The following is a 19,836-nucleotide window of genomic DNA, read 5'->3' as shown; positions in this document are numbered from 1 at the left end:
TGGTAGGGTTTAGTGGGGGTAAGGACTAGATGGACTTGTGGTGGTAGGTTTTAGTGGGGGTAGGGACTAGAGGGGTTAGGGACTAGAGGGGGTAAGAACTAGAGGGGGTAGCGAATAGTGGTGGTAGGGTATAGTGGGGGTAGGGTATAGTGGGGTTAGCGACTAGACGGGGTAGCGACTAGAGGGGGTAGCAACTAGAGGGGGTAGCGACTATATGGACTAGGGTTTAGTGAGGGTAGAAACTATTGGGGGTAGGGACTAGAGGGACTTGTGGTGGTAGGGTTTAGTGGGGGTAAGGACTAGATGGACTTGAGGTGGTAGGGTTTAGTGGGGGTAGGGACTAGAGGGGGTAGGGACTAGAGGGGGTAAGAACTAGAGGGGGTAGCGACTAGTGGGGGTAGCGACTAGTGGGGGTAGCGACAAGAGGGGGTAGCGACTAGAGGGGGTAGCGACTAGAGGGGGTAGCGACTAGAGGGGGTAGCGACTAGAGGGGGTAGCGACAAGAGGGGGTAGCGACTAGAGGGGGTAGCGACTAGAGGGGGGTAGCGACTAGTGAAGCGGTATTAAAACTTGAAACTTTTTTTTCCACCAGAATTTCCCCACTGCAATTCCCCCATGACGCCACAAGGGGGCGCATCCCTTAGACTTTTAATACCACTGGTGTAAAGGATGTTTTTTTTTTCTATGGGGCCCATGGGGGAGCAGACTGACCAGAGAATGGAGAGATCTGAGGTTTCGTGAAGCATCTCCTGCACGTTGTCCAACATCTTTGTGTGGAATTGGGTCATGTTCATCACTTTAGCCAGGTCTGGGTATTCCTTGAGGGAGAGTGGGGCCTTGGACACACTGGTGTAGGCCTGTAACATGAGACAGCACAGACATCTTGATACACTGGAACAGTGTAGGCTTATAACATGGAACAGTGTAGGCTTATAACATGGAACAGTGTAGAATTATAACATGGAACAGTGTAGGCTTATAACATGGAACCGTGTGTGGTAGATGTCAAGTATTTCTAGGGTAAGTGAATTACCATACCTGTAATCTTAACCAGTCCAGTCTCAGAGCCCTGAAGTCAAACTCCTCTCCGTTTTCCACTGTTGAGGGACATTTTATCTTTATTTAACTAGGCAAGTCAGTTAAGAACAAATTCTTATTTACAATGACGGCCCAGGAACAGTGGGTTAACTGCCTTGTTCAGGGGCAGAACAACAGATTGTTACAGATTGTAGGACCTTGCATTAGATATGAAATCTAGATTTCAGATACATTTTGTTTACCTTGCTTGATAGTCAGTGCAGACAGGGTTGAGACAAATGATGTCATCAGGACTGATTCCTCTTCTGGACAGACATACATATTCTACAGGACAGAATAGTCAAAACAGTAATAGAAGCAACGTCCTCTGGGACAAATGCTTTCTCAGACTAAAAACAACATATACAGTATGATGATAAGTCACAATTATTTCGGTCCGCTCTGAAATAATAAAAGGCCCAAGAGTAGATCCTTGAGGCATACCACATTGTATTGTGTCTCTATTCAATTCAAGTTTCAAACAGTAAGCCACCCCCGTGCCCGGGAGGTAATGGCATCCTGGTCTTTGGAGGAGATTAGGGAAAGAACATCCTGGACTTGAGACGACATAACGGCAGGAGACAAGAGCCCCCCCACCCCCCATTACCTGCATGGTGTCGTTGAGGAGCAGGGCATCAAACTGGGCCAGGTACTGGACATGGTAGCGTTGCACCACACGGCTGTACTTAGTCATCAGGGTCCTCAACCTCTCCATGTAGAACAGGAGTTCCGCCATCTGCCTGCAACACACACATATAAAACTAGTAACTACTGTATCAACAGTAAAACTATACAGTACATAAACTAGTGACTACTGTATAAACAGTAGAACTATACAGTACATAAACTAGTGACTACTGTATCAACAGTAGGAATATACAGTACATATGAACACAAACTAGTGACTACTGTATCAACAGTAAAACTATACAGTACATATGAACATATAAAACTAGTAACTACTGTATCAACAGTAAAACTATACAGTACATAAACACATGACTACTGTATCAACAGTAGAACTATACAGTACATAAACTAGTGACTACTGTATAAACAGTAGGACTTTCCTGTGCTTTAACAGCCAGATACAGTAGCTGTTGTATAAGCTTCTTCTCCATTGTTTAGTTGTGTGACTTGAATGCTAATGTTAGGTGCAACTTGCAAAACTTTAATGTACAGGAGAGCCACTTGAAACAGACATATTCTTCATGCATTCTGCTCAGCATGCTAATAATGGTACTGTACGTATTTATGGCTGATATTGGAGATTGATAGAAAGTGGCATGGCGAGAGGGTCTGCTGTGGTGAGAGGGTCTGCTGTGGTTAGAGGGTCTGCTGTGGTTAGAGGGTCTGCTGTGGTGAGAGGGTCTGCTGTGGTGAGAGGGTCTGCTGTGGTGAGAGGGTCTGCTGTGGTGAGAGGGTCTGCTGTGGTGAGAGGGTCTGCTGTGGTTAGAGGGTCTGCTGTGGTGAGAGGGTCTGCTGTGGTGAGAGGGTCTGCTGTGGTGAGAGGGTCTGCTGTGGTTAGAGGGTCTGCTGTGGTTAGAGGGTCTGCTGTGGTTAGAGGGTCTGCTGTGGTTAGAGGGTCTGCTGTGGTTAGAGGGTCTGCTGTGGTTAGAGGGTCTGCTGTGGTTAGAGGGTCTGCTGTGTGTCTAACTTCAAACGTACGAGTCTACGTAGTCCTCTGGAGTCTTGGTCTTGGGAATATTCTCTGAATATCTGACGAGCCACAGGACCTCGTCACGGGAAAACGACAGAGCCATGAAGACAAACAACACCTTAGGGATGGATTGACATTAAGAGAAAAAAAAGATGAATATTTAGCAAAAGACACATCACTGTTAGCCCATATTCATGTACTGAACATGGAGAGCTCTGAGATAAAAACACATAGCAGTTTGTCTGTTTAGTATTGTATAGAATGAGAGCTCAATGCCAGTAATGTAATGTAATATATCTCTGATGATAATGTCCAAACATACAGGGAAGCTGAACATGCAATAGATTGGCACTATTAGCCAGATGAACTAAATGAGGTCATGTACCTTGGGTCCCAGAAGTCCAGGTTCATCCTCCAGGACTTTGACCAGCTCCTTCAAGGCATTCCTCAGGAAACCTCTCCTCTCTCTGTGCATGGCTCCACTGACATACATATGACAACACACATAGTTATCTATATTCTTGACTTTAACTGTTAAATCATATGGTGGCCATGGTTGCTGGTTCAAATCTGTCCCGAAGGACCATGAAAAAGAGTGCTACTTGCTGTTGACGTTAAATGGGAAACCATTCAACCAATTGGTGGCGCTATCTGAAGCAGGTCCATCATTTCAGGCTCAGTTTGAGTTAAAAAAATAAATGGTTTTATACACAAGCAGATAACTCACCTGTTGACTGTAACATGCTCGCGACATTCTTTGATATCGGCGATACGCTTACTGTACCTGTCACAACGAAACGAGGAAGAGCTATCAGTAAGATTATAGTTCAGTACGGTACACGTTACCAGACAGGGCCTCTCCCAACAGCATCTTAGCGCCACCATCATAATTAAATTAAAACCTTTGTAGGAGCATTGTTAAATATGCTAAAATATGCTAACCAGCAATGTTTTTTTGTTGTCTACAAGAGCATTTGGGAACCAGGGTATGGAACATTGGAAACCAGGGCCCAGAACATTGGGAACCAGGGCCCCAGAACATTGGGAACCAGGGCCCCAGAACATTGGGAACCAGGGCCCCAGAACATTGGGAACCAGGGCCCCAGAACATTGGGAACCAGGGCCCCAGAACATTGGGAACCAGGGCCCAGAACATTGGGAACCAGGGCCCCAGAACATTGGGAACCGGGGCCCAGAACATTGGGAACTAGAATCAGATTGACACCCAGTCCAATCACTCTGAGGACAGAGTATAAATATCATAATAACGACGTACCCTTTCAGGCCGTCGAAGTAGTCCTCTGTGATCTTATGGATGTTGATCGTCTCATCCCTGATGATGGTGAGATAGAGGCCGCTGCGGAGGGCCATCTTCCACAGCTCCTGAGATGACTGGTTGGTGTTCAGACTGCTATGACACAGCAGGTAACCCACTGGAGGAGAGGAGAGATCAACGTGAATATGGGGAATAGAGTGCAACCACTGAAGTCTTTTTGTTTTTCAGAAGGTAGCCTAGACTGGGTCTGAAGATAATAACTAGCACTCACGAAGGATCCATCGCTCCATCACCTCTAAGGACAAGTACTCACAGGCCATCTGTGGGGAAACACAAGTTAGTCATTTAATTAGTTAATAATAAGTAATCAATAGTCGTCTCTGATTATTTTTCAGATGTCATGTGAATTATTGTACTTTATGATAACACAAGACATGCTGACGATCATATTTGGCTGTTACAGATACACACGCTAACTTCTCCTAAAGGGATTTATATCCAGACACAATACTCAATACAAAATATAGTATGTGCCATGATATTAGGTATACACTGTGTGTTTGTGTAGTGGTCTCTGTTTCTTGGCTGAAGTTTTGAATCCCACATGAAGAGAACCACGGGGCACAGAGACTAACACAGAACACTATGGTACAAAGACGCCAGTGGCTGCCTTTGAAATCAGCAGACGGGGACATTCTAGGGAGGGGGAAGAGAGGAGGAGAGGACAGAAGAGGAAAATAAAATGGAAAAAGAGAAGAGAAGATAAGAAAACAGAAGATAAGAGATGAAGAGAAAAGAAAACAGATTAGAGTAGAAAAGGGGAAAGGACAGTCTCACAGTGTCACAGCAGGCAGGGTCCAAAGGAGAAGAGAAGAGGGGGCGAGGAGAGGAGAGAAGAGGGGGCGAGGAGAGGAGAGAAATGGGGGCGAGGAGAGGAGAGAAAAGGGGGCGAGGAGAGGAGAGAAGAGGGGGAGAGAGGAGAGAAGAGGGGGAGAGAGGAGAGGAGAGAAGAGGGGGAGAGAGGAGAGGAGAGGGGGAGAGAGGAGAGAAGAGGAGAGAAGAGGGGGAGAGGAGAGAAGAGGGGGAGAGAGGAGAGAAGAGGAGAGATGAGAGGGGGAGAGAGGAGAGGGGGAGAGAGAAGAGGGGGAGAGAGAAGAGAAGAAGAGGGGGAGAGAGAAGAGAAGAAGAGGGGGAAAGAGAAGAGAAGAAGAGGGGGAAAGAGAAGGGGAGAAGAGGAGAGAAGAGGAGAAGAGGAGAGAAGAGGAGAGGGGGAGAGAGAAGAGGGGGAGAGAGGAGAGAAGAGGGGGAGAGAGGAGAGGAGAGAAGAGGGGGAGAGAGGAGAGGAGAGAAGAGGGGGAGAGAGGAGAGGAGAGGGGGAGAGAGGAGAGAAGAGGAGAGAAGATGGGGAGAGAGGAGAGAAGAGGGGGAGAGAGGAGAGAAGAGGGGTAGAGAGGAGAGAAGAGGAGAGATGAGAGGGGGAGAGAGAAGAGGAGGAGAGAGAAGAGGGGGAGAGAGAAGAGAAGAAGAGGGGGAGAGAGAAGAGAAGAAGAGGGGGAAAGAGAAGAGAAGAGGGGTAGAGAGGAGAGAAGAGGAGAGATGAGAGGGGGAGAGAGAAGAGGGGGAGAGAGAAGAGGGGGAGAGAGAAGAGGGGGAGAGAGAAGAGAAGAAGAGGGGGAGAGAGAAGAGAAGAAGAGGGGGAAAGAGAAGAGAAGAAGAGGGGGAAAGAGAAGAGAAGAAGAGGAGAGAAGAGGAGAGAAGAGGAGAGAGAGAAGAGGGGGAGAGAGAAGAGGGGGAGAGAGAAGAGGAGAGAGAAGAGGAGAGAGAAGAGGAGAGGAGAGGAGAGGAGAGAAGAGGGGGAGAGAGAAGAGGAGAGGAGAGAAGAGGGGGAGAGAGAAGGGGGGAGAGAGAAGGGGGGGAGAGAGAAGAGGGGGAGAGAGAGAGGGCAGTCTCACGGTGTCGCAGCAGGCAGGGTCCAGCATGGAGGCAGGTGCGCTGAGGAGACTGAGGAGCTGAGCACTGCGCCACTGTTCTGCAGGAAGGTTCCTCCTGGGGTACAACATCTGTAGGGACAGGAGGGCCTCCGTCACACCCTGGGAAGAGAGGGGGAAGGAGGGAGAGGGTGAGAGCGAGACAGGGAGAGCTCCGTGATAGAGTTATAAGGCCAAATAGCAGTCAAAATCATGACCACTGTTGGTTTTCAGGAATAATGACCCACTCTAACATTTACAGTCGTTTTTCAATATACAGTTAACATTTCCCTAGAGAATATACAATCGTCAATATACCCTAGTGCAGTGGTCACCACCCGGTTGATCTTCAAGCCAACAGTAAAGGCTGTGTTAATAAGGCTTGCGTTCCTTTTATTTATTGTGTTGCGCTGTTGGTGGTAGATGCGCTTGATTCAGAAGCCCTGAGCATCGGGTAAACACAGTGTTGCCATTGTGAACCGTTTCAATTAGTCTGAAACGACAAACTCCGCCTACCTCGTGAACTAGGAGATCTGTGGCTAAATCGAGTTTGCCTACTGCGCTGGCCAATCGGATAGCTCAAATCACCGTGCCTACAGAACTTCCACGACCCCGGCCACAGCGGTGTTTGATACTAGCCTACGTAAGATTTTATAACGTTTTAAAACCCCTGACCACAGAGAGACTGTCAAAGAATACAGCAAAGGGTTATTGTAAAAATAACTATAATTCAGCACTGTCAACACTGTCTTTAGTCAACATTATTACAAAACATAAAACGTGCTTCTCTCTACTTCCAGTCCCACTGCAGCTGTAATGAATGAGTAGCCAAGTGTATTGTCAGCCCCGCGTGTTTAAATATTACTGGCAGCTCGTCATGTCTATTTTAATATCGAGGAGTATTTCACTTCCTCTAGTCAAAGGAACAACATTAATTGTTTATGAGGCAGATTCGGTGCGACTTGAGTTTCCCCATCAGGTGGAAGACCGTGTCCCCCTCTCTCTGGTCAGTCTCACCAGAGGAAATGAAGGAGAGAGCAGGGACGGTGAGAGGCGGATCCTCTGCTGTTTTCTCCCTCCCTGCGCTAAGACTAATGCTGTGTTCAAAACAACTGAGAACTCAGAAATCTATGACTTCCGATTTCAGTGCGTTCAAGACAACATTTAAAAGTCGATTTAAGAAAAAAATAAAACGAGATCCGACTGGGATTATTTAAATTTTTTTAAACGGTCATCCACCTCGGAATCTCTGGCATCTTTGTGAATATGTGAATTTAATATGTGAATATGCAATTGACAATTACCTTGGTGTGAGGACCGAATTCCTCAGTCAATTTCTTAATGGGCTGTTCATACTCCATAAACATCTGAGCCAGGCGCGGGTACGCGGGGTCACTGGAGGATCAATCAAACAAACAATCAATCATGACTTCGTCAAATCAACCACACATTCATACATGTACACACATACACTGCCATGTACAGGACCAACTCATGCCAACATCAATATCATGTGGTGCCACTGCCATGTACAGGACCAACTCATGCCAACATCAATATCATGTGGAGCCACTGTCATGTACAGGACCAACTCATGCCAACATCAATATCATGTGGAGCCACTGTCATGTACAGGACCAACTCATGCCAACATCAATATCATGTGGTGCCACTGCCATGTACAGGACCAACTCATGCCAACATCAATATCATGTGGTGCCACGGCCATGTACAGGACCAACTCATGCCAACATCAATATCATGTGGTGCCACTGTCATGTACAGGACCACCATCAATATCATGTGGTGCCACTGTCATGTACAGGACCACCATCAATATCATGTGGTGCCACTGTCATGTACAGGACCAACTCATGCCAACATCAATATCATGTGGTGCCACTGTCATGTACAGGACCACCATCAATATCATGTGGTGCCACTGTCATGTACAGGACCAACTCATGCCAACATCAATATCATGTGGTGCCACTGCCATGTACAGGACCACCATCAATATCATGTGGTGCCACTGCCATGTACAGTACCAACTCATGCCAACATCAATATCATGTGGTGCCACTGCCATGTACAGGACCACCATCAATATCATGTGGAGCCACTGCCATGTACAGTACCAACTCATGCCAACATCAATATCATGTGGAGCCACTGCCATGTACAGGACCACCATCAATATCATGTGGTGCCACTGCCATGTACAGGACCACCATCAATATCATGTGGAGCCACTGTCATGTACAGTACCAACTCATGCCAACATCAATATCATGTGGAGCCACTGTCATGTACAGGACCAACTCATGCCAACATCAATATCATGTGGTGCCACTCCATAACTGACTATCTTCTTTCTCGGCCACAAAAAAAAAAACTCAGGTTCACCATCCTTTCAAGGGTCATTCATTTTCACTGTTGGGAGCTGTATTTTTAAACCTTTATTTGACTAGGAAAGTCAGTTAAGAACAAATTCTTATTTTCAATGACGGTCTACCGGGGAACAGTGGGTTAACTGCCTTGTTCAGGGGAAGAACTACAGATGTTTTACCTTGTCAGCTCGGGGATTCGCTCCAGCAACCTTCCGGTTTACTAGTCCAACGCTCTAACCACTAGGCTACCTTGTAGTGGTACGGTACACCTCTCCTTCTAAACTCCAGTGGCTCTCCATCTTCGACCACTGAGGATTATTATGAAGTGACTGGAGCAAAATGACTCTTTGTTTCATGTCTGTACAGTATTTTCCTCCTCCTCGGTGTCTTTGATCAAGATAAACGTCCTCTTTTCCATTTTAGCTACATAAATAAATATGCTGTGAAATGGGAGGACTGAAAATGTAATTGTACTGTTATGCACTCTGGGAAATGAATGGAAGGATGTGTTGTTATTGCCAATTAAAAAGCTATTAATTATGGGTAATCATCTTTGCGATGCTTGGCTATATTGATAGCTACAGAGGATTTAAGTTGTTGTGACTGGATGTTGCCCAGCCGTACTGCAGCTAATACCATCCTTTAATGAATGATGAAAACATCAGGTTGTCTATCATAAACTGACATTTAAATGCCATCTTTCATTGGACGAGAGGGAAAAGCCTGTGTCAGCTAATTTCTGTCATAAATTTAATTAAGACTGAAATGAGCTTCCAGTGTGAGTAATGTGATCTGGTTAGGTATTTTACATGTGAAAATTTATGAATTCATTGTCTGTTCAGAAATGTCAATGAAAGATGTATTGAACACGAGCTCAATAATATTTCAATGAGGATTGTCTCCATTCCAATTTGAATTCCCGAATCACTTCCTTAAATTAAAACTGTATTTGAATAGTTGATAGACGTAACTGGCCCCACCTGCTGCCATTGGACATCTCGTGAGCACAGTTGTACATGCCCACCAGGACCTTCTTGTCTTCGACGCGTGAAAGCATGACGATGACAGATATATATGTGATGATCAGCTCCAGGTAGTTCTTGGTGAAGTCAAAGTTCACCGCCTGATGAATGAATGAATGCACAAATAAATGAATGAATGCATAATTAAAGTAATGCATGCACGAATAAATGAATGAATGCATAATTAAATGAATGCATACATGAATAAATGAATGCATAATTAAATGAATGCATGCACGGATAAATGGATGCATGAATAAATAAATTAATGCATGAATAAATAAATGAATGCATAATTACATTAATAAATGCATGACATGTTTTTAAATTAATGATTCAGGTTAAAAAAGTAGGATAACATGATAACATATAAATGAACTGTATGCTGTGATACTTACAGTGGCCCTAGGGGGCAAAGTAGATACCCTATCCTATCCACTAGTGTGGGATGCTGTACTCACAATGTTGAAGAAGCACTGGCAGGCATCAATTGTATTCAGCAGTTCATAAACATGATCCTGAAAAAAATAAGTTCATCTGTGGTCAGAACACAGGCTCGGTACAGCCAGGTAAGACGTCACATAATGCAGTGGGTTGGTGTGTTCGTGTTGCTCTGTAACAGTACAGACGTCACATAAAGCAGTGGGTTGATGTGTTCGTGTTGCTCTGTAACAGTACAGACGTCACATAACGCAGTGGGTTGATGTGTTCGTGTTGCTCTGTAACAGTACAGACGTCACATAACGCAGTGGGTTGATGTGTTCGTGTTGCTCTGTAACAGTACAGACGTCACATAACGCAGTGGGTTGATGTGTTCGTGTTGCTCTGTAACAGTACAGACGTCACATAACGCAGTGGGTTGATGTGTTCGTGTTGCTCTGTAACAGTACAGACGTCACATAACGCAGTGGGTTGATGTGTTCGTGTTGCTCTGTAACAGTACAGACGTCACATAACGCAGTGGGTTGATGTGTTCGTGTTGCTCTGTAACAGTACAGACGTCACATAACGCAGTGGGTTGGTGTGTTCGTGTTGCTCTGTAACAGTACAGACGTCACATAACGCAGTGGGTTGATGTGTTCGTGTTGCTCTGTAACAGTACAGACGTCACATAACGCAGTGGGTTGATGTGTTCGTGTTGCTCTGTAACAGTACAGACGTCACATAACGCAGTGGGTTGATGTGTTCGTGTTGCTCTGTAACAGTACAGACGTCACATAACGAAGTGGGTTGATGTGTTCGTGTTGCTCTGTAACAGTACAGACGTCACATAACGCAGTGGGTTGATGTGTTCGTGTTTCTCTGTAACAGTACAGACGTCACATAACGCAGTGGGTTGATGTGTTCGTGTTGCTCTGTAACAGTACAGACGTCACATAACGCAGTGGGTTGGTGTGTTCGTGTTGCTCTGTAACAGTACAGACGTCACATAACGAAGTGGGTTGATGTGTTCGTGTTGCTCTGTAACAGTACAGACGTCACATAACGAAGTGGGTTGATGTGTTCGTGTTGCTCTGTAACAGTACAGACGTCACATAACGCAGTGGGTTGATGTGTTCGTGTTGCTCTGTAACAGTACAGACGTCACATAACGCAGTGGGTTGATGTGTTCGTGTTGCTCTGTAACAGTACTACAGACAGCAACAGGGAATAAACACCTGCAATTCATGACTATCCTCATGGAACCATTATAAATAATACAGACTCCTTTTAGAAATGCCACAGCCTATCCAAAGAAATTGAGGGAAACATCCGAGTGTGTTATTTCTTGTATCAGCATTTTAATATATTTGAAAATGTTGTATTCTGAAATTGGATGATGTACTGATGTGTATAGTTTTATGTGTATTATCATCACAGTCATGAAAACCCCCCCTACAGTCCACTACTGTGACCGTCATCACACATAATGAATAAGGCACAGGACACACTTCCCTCTGTACAATAACACATCTCGATTTGACTTCCCTTGAAATATATATTATTACATTCGGAGGAGAAAAAAAAGAAAGAAAATCACTTTATATGTTAATTCTGTTCGGATAATTGTAGTTTTGTGCTTTGAATATCAAATGCTCTATGGAACAGTGTTTCCTGAGCCAATTCCACACATTCCAGAACTAGAATGCCTGATTCAACTAACGAAGGGCTTGATGATTAGTTGACCTGCAATACATAAAATAAGTGGACCTGGCTGGGGGGGGGGGCCCTGGAGGAGAGATTGGGGGAACAGTGATCTGGAAAGACTCACCCTGAACTCCATAACGTCTATGAAGGAGTCGTAGTAGCTGGACATGGCCACCATCACCTCAGACTTGTGTTTCTGGATGCCTACCAGATACTGCTGCTTTCGTTCATGACAAATCACATTAGACACGTTTTACAGATTATCATTAATAAAGTGTTTTATTTGATTTAGAATTAAGGGGTGGATTGAGGGCTGCTACTTACACTATTTCCCCTGAAGTCGATGTTGGGGAACTTCTTGTTGATGTATTTGACAGATGCTTCCATGGTCTTGTCTGTCAGGTATTGTGGCCGAAGCTTGGGATCCAAGCACGTCTGGAACAGAACCGGCTAGGGGTTAAGGGTCAATGACATTTTCATCCACTCAATTCAGGAAATGAACTATTGAATTTAGTATAATCGAATGTGTTTATTTGGCTCCTGACATGGATTATGGGCCTAATAAGTTATTTATGGGGCCTGAAAAGTTTGGTTGTGTTTTGTTTAAAAGTGAGACCAATATTTTAACAAACGTAGATAGCAGATCTGTGCTGAGGCTTTGTGAGTGTGCCGTAGCGGGAGTCTGAGTGGATGCAGATCAGTCTGGTTTCCTGTGTGAACTTCCTCTTCAAGGCAAGCTGACACTCAGAAAATTTATATTCTTTCCGCAGCAGCCACCAAGCTAACTATTTCGAGAGATTTTGAAAATTCTAGAATGTTAATGATCGATCATTTCCCATCCCAGTGTTTCCAACCACACGGTTCTCCATCACAAACAGGGCAGAAAGCTGTGAATGTATCCGGAGGAAAAACCTGTGACTTTCCTTCAAGTTCCTTTTTTTTTTTTAAGTGTCGCCATTCTCCTTAACAGACCTCCCTCCTCCTCTCTCACCTTCTTAATGTAGTTCATACGCAGCAGCACCCCTGTCCCTCTGTCGTTGAGGATGGTGAGCTTCTCAGCTAGCTTCTGTTGGTAAGCCATGGCCATGATGCTCCTCTCCCCCCTACTGTTACGGCCCTGGTCTGTCTCCTCTCCTTCAGATCAGGAAACAGTCTGTGACAGCCAGACTCGAAGACAAGTGCACCCAGCCACACCCTGTCACCCTGCTGTCACGTGATTGGTGGAGCTATACTAAATAACAGAACTGGAGTTGTGGATTTCCTGTCGGTGTGTCAGTTAAGCCAACCGTTACACTCTCACTCGTTGTGTGTATTTTTACATGTCAAACAGAGTTGGTAGTCATTTACTGTAATGGTACCTTCCCAATCAGGAGAGAGGATATCGTCCTCTGTTTGAAGGGTACTATAGGCACTTTATTGCACATGCATAACAAGTACATAGGCATTATCTCAACAAAATCACCTATTTGGCTCAGGTGGTAGAGCATAGCGCGTTCAACGTCAGGGTTGTGGGTTCGATTCCCATGAAAATGTATACACTACTGTAAGTTGCTCTGGATAAGAGCATCTGCTAAATGATGTAAATGTCCTAAGGATCTGCCAAACATACCCAAAATCTAACTGCCTGTAGCTCAAGCATTGAAGCAAGGATATGCATACTCTTGATGTCATTTGAAAAGGAAACACTTTGAAGTTTGTGGAAATGTGAAAGGAATGTAGGAGAATATAACACATTAGATCTGGTTAAAGAAAATACAAAGGAAAAAAACGTTTTATTTTGTACCGTCAGCTTTTCCAAGAGAAAGGCCATAATGTATTATTCCAGCCCAGGCGCTGATCCAATGAACCATTGAATTTCTGGGAAAAAAAGATTGTATCAAGACCGCCCAAATGTGCCTAATTGATTTATAACTTTTCAAGTTCATAGCTATTAGCTCTCCTGAAACAATAGCATGGCATTATTTAACTGTATTAGCTACCGTAAATTGAACAGTGCAGTTAGATTAGCAAGAATTTAAGCTTTCTGCCAATATCAGATATGTCTATGTCCTGGGAAATGTTCTTGTTACTTACAACCTCATGCTAATCACATTAGCCTACGTTAGTTCAACCGTCCCACGGGTGGGGGGGGGGGGGGACACCGATCCTGTAGAGGTTTTCATTAACAACACTGAAAATTAGTGAGTGAATGGTGAGAATAGACCAGAGAGCAGTGTTCCATCAGTCTCCATTAGATGGCACCCTATACCAGCTTGTGGCGGAGCTAAATACCATGCTGCAGTATAGCCTGGTTTTGACCTACCGAGATGAAGCCTAACTATTCTATTCCTGGACTCAATATAGAATCTCCCCTCAAAGGGCTTTTCTGTCCAAGAATATATAGGCTTAACCTAGCCTGGTCCAAGATGTTTTTGTGCTGTCTTGCCATTGTATGGTAATTGTCTCATGGACTTGGTAAGACAGTAAAAACAGATTTAGGACTTACCTTGGGGCTAAGACTATCTATCTATAAAGCCCTTTTTACATAAGAAGGTGTCACAACATCCTTATACAGAAACCCATTCTAAAAACCCAAAGAACAAGCAACGCAGAAACCCCCGTGGCTAGGACAAACTCCCTAGAATGGCAGGAACCTAGAAAGAAACCTAGAGAGGAACTAGGCTCTGAGGGGTGGCCAGTCCTCTTCTGGCTGTGCTGGGTAGAGAGGAACCAGGCTCTGAGAGGTGGCCAGTCCTCTTCTAGCTGTGCCGGGTGGAGATTATAACAGTACATGGCCATTAAGGCCAGATCGTTCTTCAAGATGTTCAAACGTTCATAGATCACCAACAGGGTCAAACAATCAGTGGTTGTAGAGGGTGCAACAGGTCAGCACCTCAGAAGTAAATGACAATAGTGTTTTCATAGCTGAGCATTCAGCAGTCGAGGCAGCAGGTGTGGTAGAGAGCCAGCGGGACAATGACTTTTTGACAAATTCATAAACTATACATGATTCACAAGCAGACCCATTTTCAACTTACGTATGAAAACAATTACTTCAATACTTAGTGATTTGACAGCCCAATTCAAATAAGTTTATATATTTTGACAGTTATGGGACAAACAATAGAAAATGTGTTTGTAGATTTTTGCCTGGAACCATAAGGTCTTCATTAACAAACTAACTAATAGCTCTGAGATACAGTACTAACAGCTCTGAGATACAGTACTAACAGCTCTGAGATACAGTACTAACAGCTCTGAGATACAGTACTAACAGCTCTGAGATACAGTACTAACAGCTCTGAGATACAGTACTAACAGCTCTGAGATACAGTACTAACAGCTCTGAGATATAGTACTAACAGCGCTGAGATACAGTACTAACAGCTCTGAGATACAGTACTAACTAATAGCTCTGAGATACAGTACTAACAGCTCTGAGATACAGTACTAACAGCTCTGAGATACAGTACTAACAGCGCTGAGATACAGTACTAACAGCGCAGATGCATACACAACAATAATGTCTCCATTAACCTGGCTAGCAGCTCTGAGATACTTAACAATAATGTCTTCATTGACCTGGCTAACAGCTCTGAGATACTTAACAAACAATAAGGTCTTCATTAACCTGGCTAGCAGCTCTGAGATACTTAACAAACAATAAGGTCTTCATTAACCTGGCTAACAGTTCTGAGCTACATAAAACACTGCTATTTATAGACATAATGACTCACTGAAGAGATAGCCAAGCTCACTAGAGAAAACTCCAGCTATTCAGTAACCATGGGTCTTTTTCTATCTTTCTTAACCAGATGCCATACACTGTCTTAGCAGAGAACTGCTCAGCAGACCTGGGCTCAAATAGTATTTGAAACATTTCAAATAGCTTTAAGTGTTTGCTTTACCAGCTGCCTAGAACTCCAGCTGGACCAGGTCTGGACCGGGTTTGGACCGGGTCTGGACCGGGTTTGGACTTTGCTCCTGGTTTACTTGCACCAAGCAAAATGAATCACAGTCAATTACATATTGTCACACCATGATCTGTTTCACCTGTTCCTGTGATTGTCTCCACCCCCTCCAGGTGTTGCTTATTTTGCCCAGTGTATTTATCCCTGTGTTTCCTGTCTCTATGTGCCAGTTCATCTTGTATGTTTAGTGAAGTCAACCAGCGTGTTTTTCACCATACTCTGTCTTCCTGGTTCTGACCACTGCCTGACTCTGGACTCCTTTCCCACCTGGCTGATCATCCTGCCTCCCCTGACCTTGAATCTGCCTGCCCTCTGACCTTGAATCTGCCTGCCCTTCAGTACAGCAGAGACAGCAGTAAGGAAGGATAATGGAATTCATTTTTCATCAACCACACAGAGCAGCAAACCAATGATTGACGTCCACTAGACTGAGCCTAAAGGTGACATGTTTATTTTCACACTGGCTCTGAGTCTGAGAGAGTTAGACACGTTAACAAGGCTGGCTGGGGAGGAAAACAGGACAGGTGGTGGGAGCGGATGTGAAGGGAGATGGGTTGTGATTGGTGGGTGAGGCTGGGAGAAAGGTTGTGATTGGTGGGTGAGGCTGGGAGATGGGTTGTGATGGTGGGTGAGGCTGGGAGATGGGTTGTGATTGGTGGGTGAGGCTGGGACATGGGTTGTGATTGGTGGGTGAGGCTGGGAGATGGGTTGTGATGGTGGGTGAGGCTGGGAGATGGGTTGTGATTGGTGGGTGAGGCTGGGACATGGGTTGTGATTGGTGGGTGAGGCTGGGAGATGGGTTGTGATTGGTGGGTGAGGCTGGGACATGGGTTGTGATTGGTGGGTGAGGCTGGGAGAAAGGTTGTGATTGGTGGGTGAGGCTGGGAGATGGGTTGTGATGGTGGGTGAGGCTGGGAGATGGGTTGTGATTGGTGGGTGAGGCTGGGACATGGGTTGTGATTGGTGGGTGAGGCTGGGAGATGGGTTGTGATGGTGGGTGAGGCTGGGAGATGGGTTGTGATTGGTGGGTGAGGCTGGGACATGGGTTGTGATTGGTGGGTGAGGCTGGGAGATGGGTTGTGATTGGTGGGTGAGGCTGGGACATGGGTTGTGATGGTGGGTGAGGCTGGGAGATGGGTTGTGATTGGTGGGTGAGGCTGGGAGATGGGTTGTGATTGGTGGGTGAGGCTGGGAGATGGGTTGTGATTGGTGGGTGAGGCTGGGAGATGGGTTGTGATTGGTGGGTGAGGCTGGGAGATGGGTTGTGATTGATGGGTGAGGCTGGGAGATGGGTTGTGATTGATGGGTGAGGCTGGGAGATGGGTTGTGATTGGTGGGTGAGGCTGGGAGATGGGTTGTGATCGGTGGGTGAGGCTGGGAGATGGGTTGTGATCGGTGGGTGAGGCTGGGAGATGGGTTGTGATTGGTGGGTGAGGCTGGGAGATGGGTTGTGATTGATGGGTGAGGCTGGGAGATGGGTTGTGATTGATGGGTGAGGCTGGGAGATGGGTTGTGATTGATGGGTGAGGCTGGGAGATGGGTTGTGATTGGTGGGTGATACTGGGAGATGGGCTTGTGGGTCAGGCTGGGAGTAGGGTTTGGGCCCAGGGTGTGACTGGGGTAAGAGTAGAACCTGTGGTTGTGGGTTGTAGGTAGGCTTGGAAGACTGGGGGTAGGTCGAGAGGTTGTGGGTTAGGTTAGAGGCTGGCTGGGTGGGTGCGGCTGCTATAGGCCGGGCTGAACCCCAGACGTCAGTGGAGAAGCTCACAGGTCTGTGCCATGTGGAGATGCAGGGGAGGTACTGGCTACAGCATGGGAGGAACCCCGCTAAAACTTCACTGTTGTTATGTCACAGTGGAGGGGGAGACAATATTTCACACCATATTGGATTTGACTCAGCTTTTCCCAAGGCCTCTCTCTGACCCATCCTGAAATAATTCAGATCAGCTATAGATGGGTGATTTTGGTATACATGATAGAAAATCCCAAATAGAGATGGTGATTAATTAAACACACAGCACATAATATGAAACATTTTGGATCCTTGGAATGTGTTGTTCATTAAAACCTACATTTATTCAGAGGTGTGCTGCATTCTGTTTGTGTTGGTTCAGGTGACTGCCAGTTCAGTGGCTAGTCGTCTCTTCTCATTTCCTCTCCTCTCACCTCCTCTTTTCTCCTTCTTCTTTGACTTGTCCCGTATTTTGCTGTGACTGTATAATAACAGTCCTGTATCTGGGATCTCCTCCGTTCTCAGTGAGTTTAGACCTCGGGCCGTGACATCTTGTTGCTTGTCGGAGGGTAATTATTAGCAATGTACCTGCTTCTACATATGGAGACGAGGAAAGAGAACACATTCTGTTGGATCTTGGTTTTGAGTCACAACAAAAAGACAACATAAAGCTAAAGAGAATTCATTTACACACATAAAACAAAGAAAACAAGAGGGACGGAAATAACAATTACTGGCAAAGGAAAACCTTTCAACTTAGTTTCTCTCTTTTCATTATTGCTAGCTCATATCCACTTTCCTCCACGATACTACCTCAGGGATCCAAGTGGAACTGACAGTGGAATGTAGAAACTGGGAGGGAGGGAGGGAGAGAGGGGGTTATGAGAGAACCAAGTAGAGAGAGGGAAAGAATGAGAGAGAGAGAAGAGAAGGAATTCATTTTTATTGTTTATTTAACTTTTGTATATTATCTACCTCACTTGCTTTGGCAATGTTAACACGTTTCCCATGCCAATAAAGCCCCTTGAATTGAATTGAATTGAATTGAAAGAGAGAAGGTAGAGACAGAGACAGAGGGAGAAAGATAGATCAAAACACAGAGAGAGAGATTAATTAACCTGCAGTCCTATAATATGTATATATATTCCTATAATATATATATTCCTATAATATATATATATTCCTATAATATATATATATTCCTATAATATATATATTCCTATAATATATATATATTCCTATAATATATATATTCCTATAATATATATATATTCCTATAAAATATATATATATATATATATATATATATCTTCCTACAATATATTTATCTTCCTATAATATGTATCTCTTCCCATAAGTCTCAGATGTTTCAGTGTTCAGGCTGTTCACTGTGAGGTGATAGAGACTCCGAGGTTGAGGGAGATGTTATGGAGACAGGTCAGGGGCAAGCAGAGCTCTGCTCATTTAGCCAACAGAATGTCCAATGGTACCAACCACCCAGCTGACAGGGCAGGGTGGCAAGAGATCTGTAAATATGCCAGCATGGCAGAGCATCACAGGACCAGGCAGAAAGAGGGAGGGACAGAGCCAGCAGGGGGAGATGGAGGAGGAACAGGGACAGGGGGAGAGGGGGGGGGGGGACAGGGACAGTGGGAGAGGGAGGAGGAACAGGGACAGGGGGAGAGGGGGGAGGGACAGTGGGAGAGGGAGGAGGAACAGGGACAGGGGGAGAGGGGGGAGGGACAGGGACAGTGGGAGAGGGAGGAGGAACAGGGACAGTGGGAGAGGGGGGAGGAACAGGGAGAGGGAGGAGGAACAGGGACAGGGGGAGAGGGGGGAGGGACAGGGGGAGATGGGGGAGGGACAGGGGGAAATGGAGGAGGTACAGGGAGGGTGGGAGAAGGGGGAGGAACAGGGACAGTGGGAGAGGGAGGAGGAACAGGGACAGTCGGAGAGGGAGGAGGAACAGGGAGAGGGAGGAGGAACAGGGACATTGGGAGATGGATGAGGAACAGGGACAGTGGGAGAGGGGGAGGAACAGGGACAGTGGGAGAGGGAGGAGGAACAGGGACAGTGGGAGGGAGGAGGAACAGGGACAGTGGGAGAGGGAGGAGGAACAGGGACAGTGGGAGAGGGAGGAGGAACAGGGACAGTGGGAGAGGGGGGAGGAACAGGGACAGTGGGAGAGGGGGGGGGCAGTGGGAGAGGGGGGAGGGACAGGGGGAGAGTGGGAAAGAAGCTGGGAGTTAACAGGGAGAGGTGGAAGGTGATCAGACAGTTTAATCTTGTTACCTCAGGGTTCAGCTCATGTCTGGGAACAGGCCGTCTTGCTGCTGGAGCTCAGTCTGGGAACAGGCCGTCTTGCTGCTGGAGCTCAGTCTGGGTCAGACCATCTTGCTGCTGGAGCTCAGTCTGGGTCAGACCAGTTCAGAATCCCTGTAATCCCTAATGGAATGTACTGATTTGTTTTCATGATCACATCATTCCCCATGTTGTGAAAACCTTCCTTTCTTACATTACAGAAATACTGCATCCATCATACGCAAATGTATCTATTCCTTAACGTTTTTGTTTTCTTGTCTTGTCAGATTCTCCCGTAATTGTGTATCTCTCTGGTCTGGTTCACCAGGCCTGT

The 19,836-nt window shown here is 45.7% G+C and overlaps 1 protein-coding gene across 4 annotated transcripts in view; it reads right to left on the bottom strand.

Moving 5' to 3' along the window:
* The window catches only part of nckap1l (NCK associated protein 1 like), a 35,933-nt gene extending 23,177 nt beyond the window's left edge, over positions 1 to 12,756 (bottom strand). Inside the window, exons 1-16 of one of the 4 annotated variants that reach the window (XM_036950899.2) lie at positions 12,511 to 12,756; positions 11,844 to 11,954; positions 11,644 to 11,736; positions 9,854 to 9,910; positions 9,351 to 9,493; positions 7,285 to 7,375; positions 5,966 to 6,103; positions 4,285 to 4,333; positions 4,014 to 4,170; positions 3,465 to 3,521; positions 3,123 to 3,219; positions 2,746 to 2,855; positions 1,685 to 1,817; positions 1,281 to 1,362; positions 1,039 to 1,097; positions 712 to 857 (exon numbers count right to left, since the gene is read on the bottom strand). In XM_036950899.2, coding sequence (XP_036806794.2) covers positions 712 to 857; positions 1,039 to 1,097; positions 1,281 to 1,362; positions 1,685 to 1,817; positions 2,746 to 2,855; positions 3,123 to 3,219; positions 3,465 to 3,521; positions 4,014 to 4,170; positions 4,285 to 4,333; positions 5,966 to 6,103; positions 7,285 to 7,375; positions 9,351 to 9,493; positions 9,854 to 9,910; positions 11,644 to 11,736; positions 11,844 to 11,954; positions 12,511 to 12,606 — 1,619 coding nt within the window. In that variant the 5' untranslated portion in view covers positions 12,607 to 12,756. Of the gene's footprint in view, positions 1 to 711; positions 858 to 1,038; positions 1,098 to 1,280; positions 1,363 to 1,684; positions 1,818 to 2,745; positions 2,856 to 3,122; positions 3,220 to 3,464; positions 3,522 to 4,013; positions 4,171 to 4,284; positions 4,334 to 5,965; positions 6,104 to 6,298; positions 6,788 to 7,284; positions 7,376 to 9,350; positions 9,494 to 9,853; positions 9,911 to 11,643; positions 11,740 to 11,843; positions 11,955 to 12,510 lie in introns of those variants that run through there. The other 3 variants (XM_036950897.2, XM_090206471.1, XM_090206472.1) reach the window with 3 other exon arrangements.
* Between the last annotated feature and the right edge of the window lie 7,080 nt (positions 12,757 to 19,836).

The sequence above is a fragment of the Oncorhynchus mykiss genome, chromosome 17 (assembly GCF_057628025.1).
Source record: "Oncorhynchus mykiss isolate SJ-2025 chromosome 17, ASM5762802v1, whole genome shotgun sequence".
Classification (NCBI taxonomy): domain Eukaryota; kingdom Metazoa; phylum Chordata; class Actinopteri; order Salmoniformes; family Salmonidae; genus Oncorhynchus; species Oncorhynchus mykiss.
Note: the sequence above shows the minus strand (reverse complement) of the source record. Positions and strands in the feature narration are given on the sequence as shown.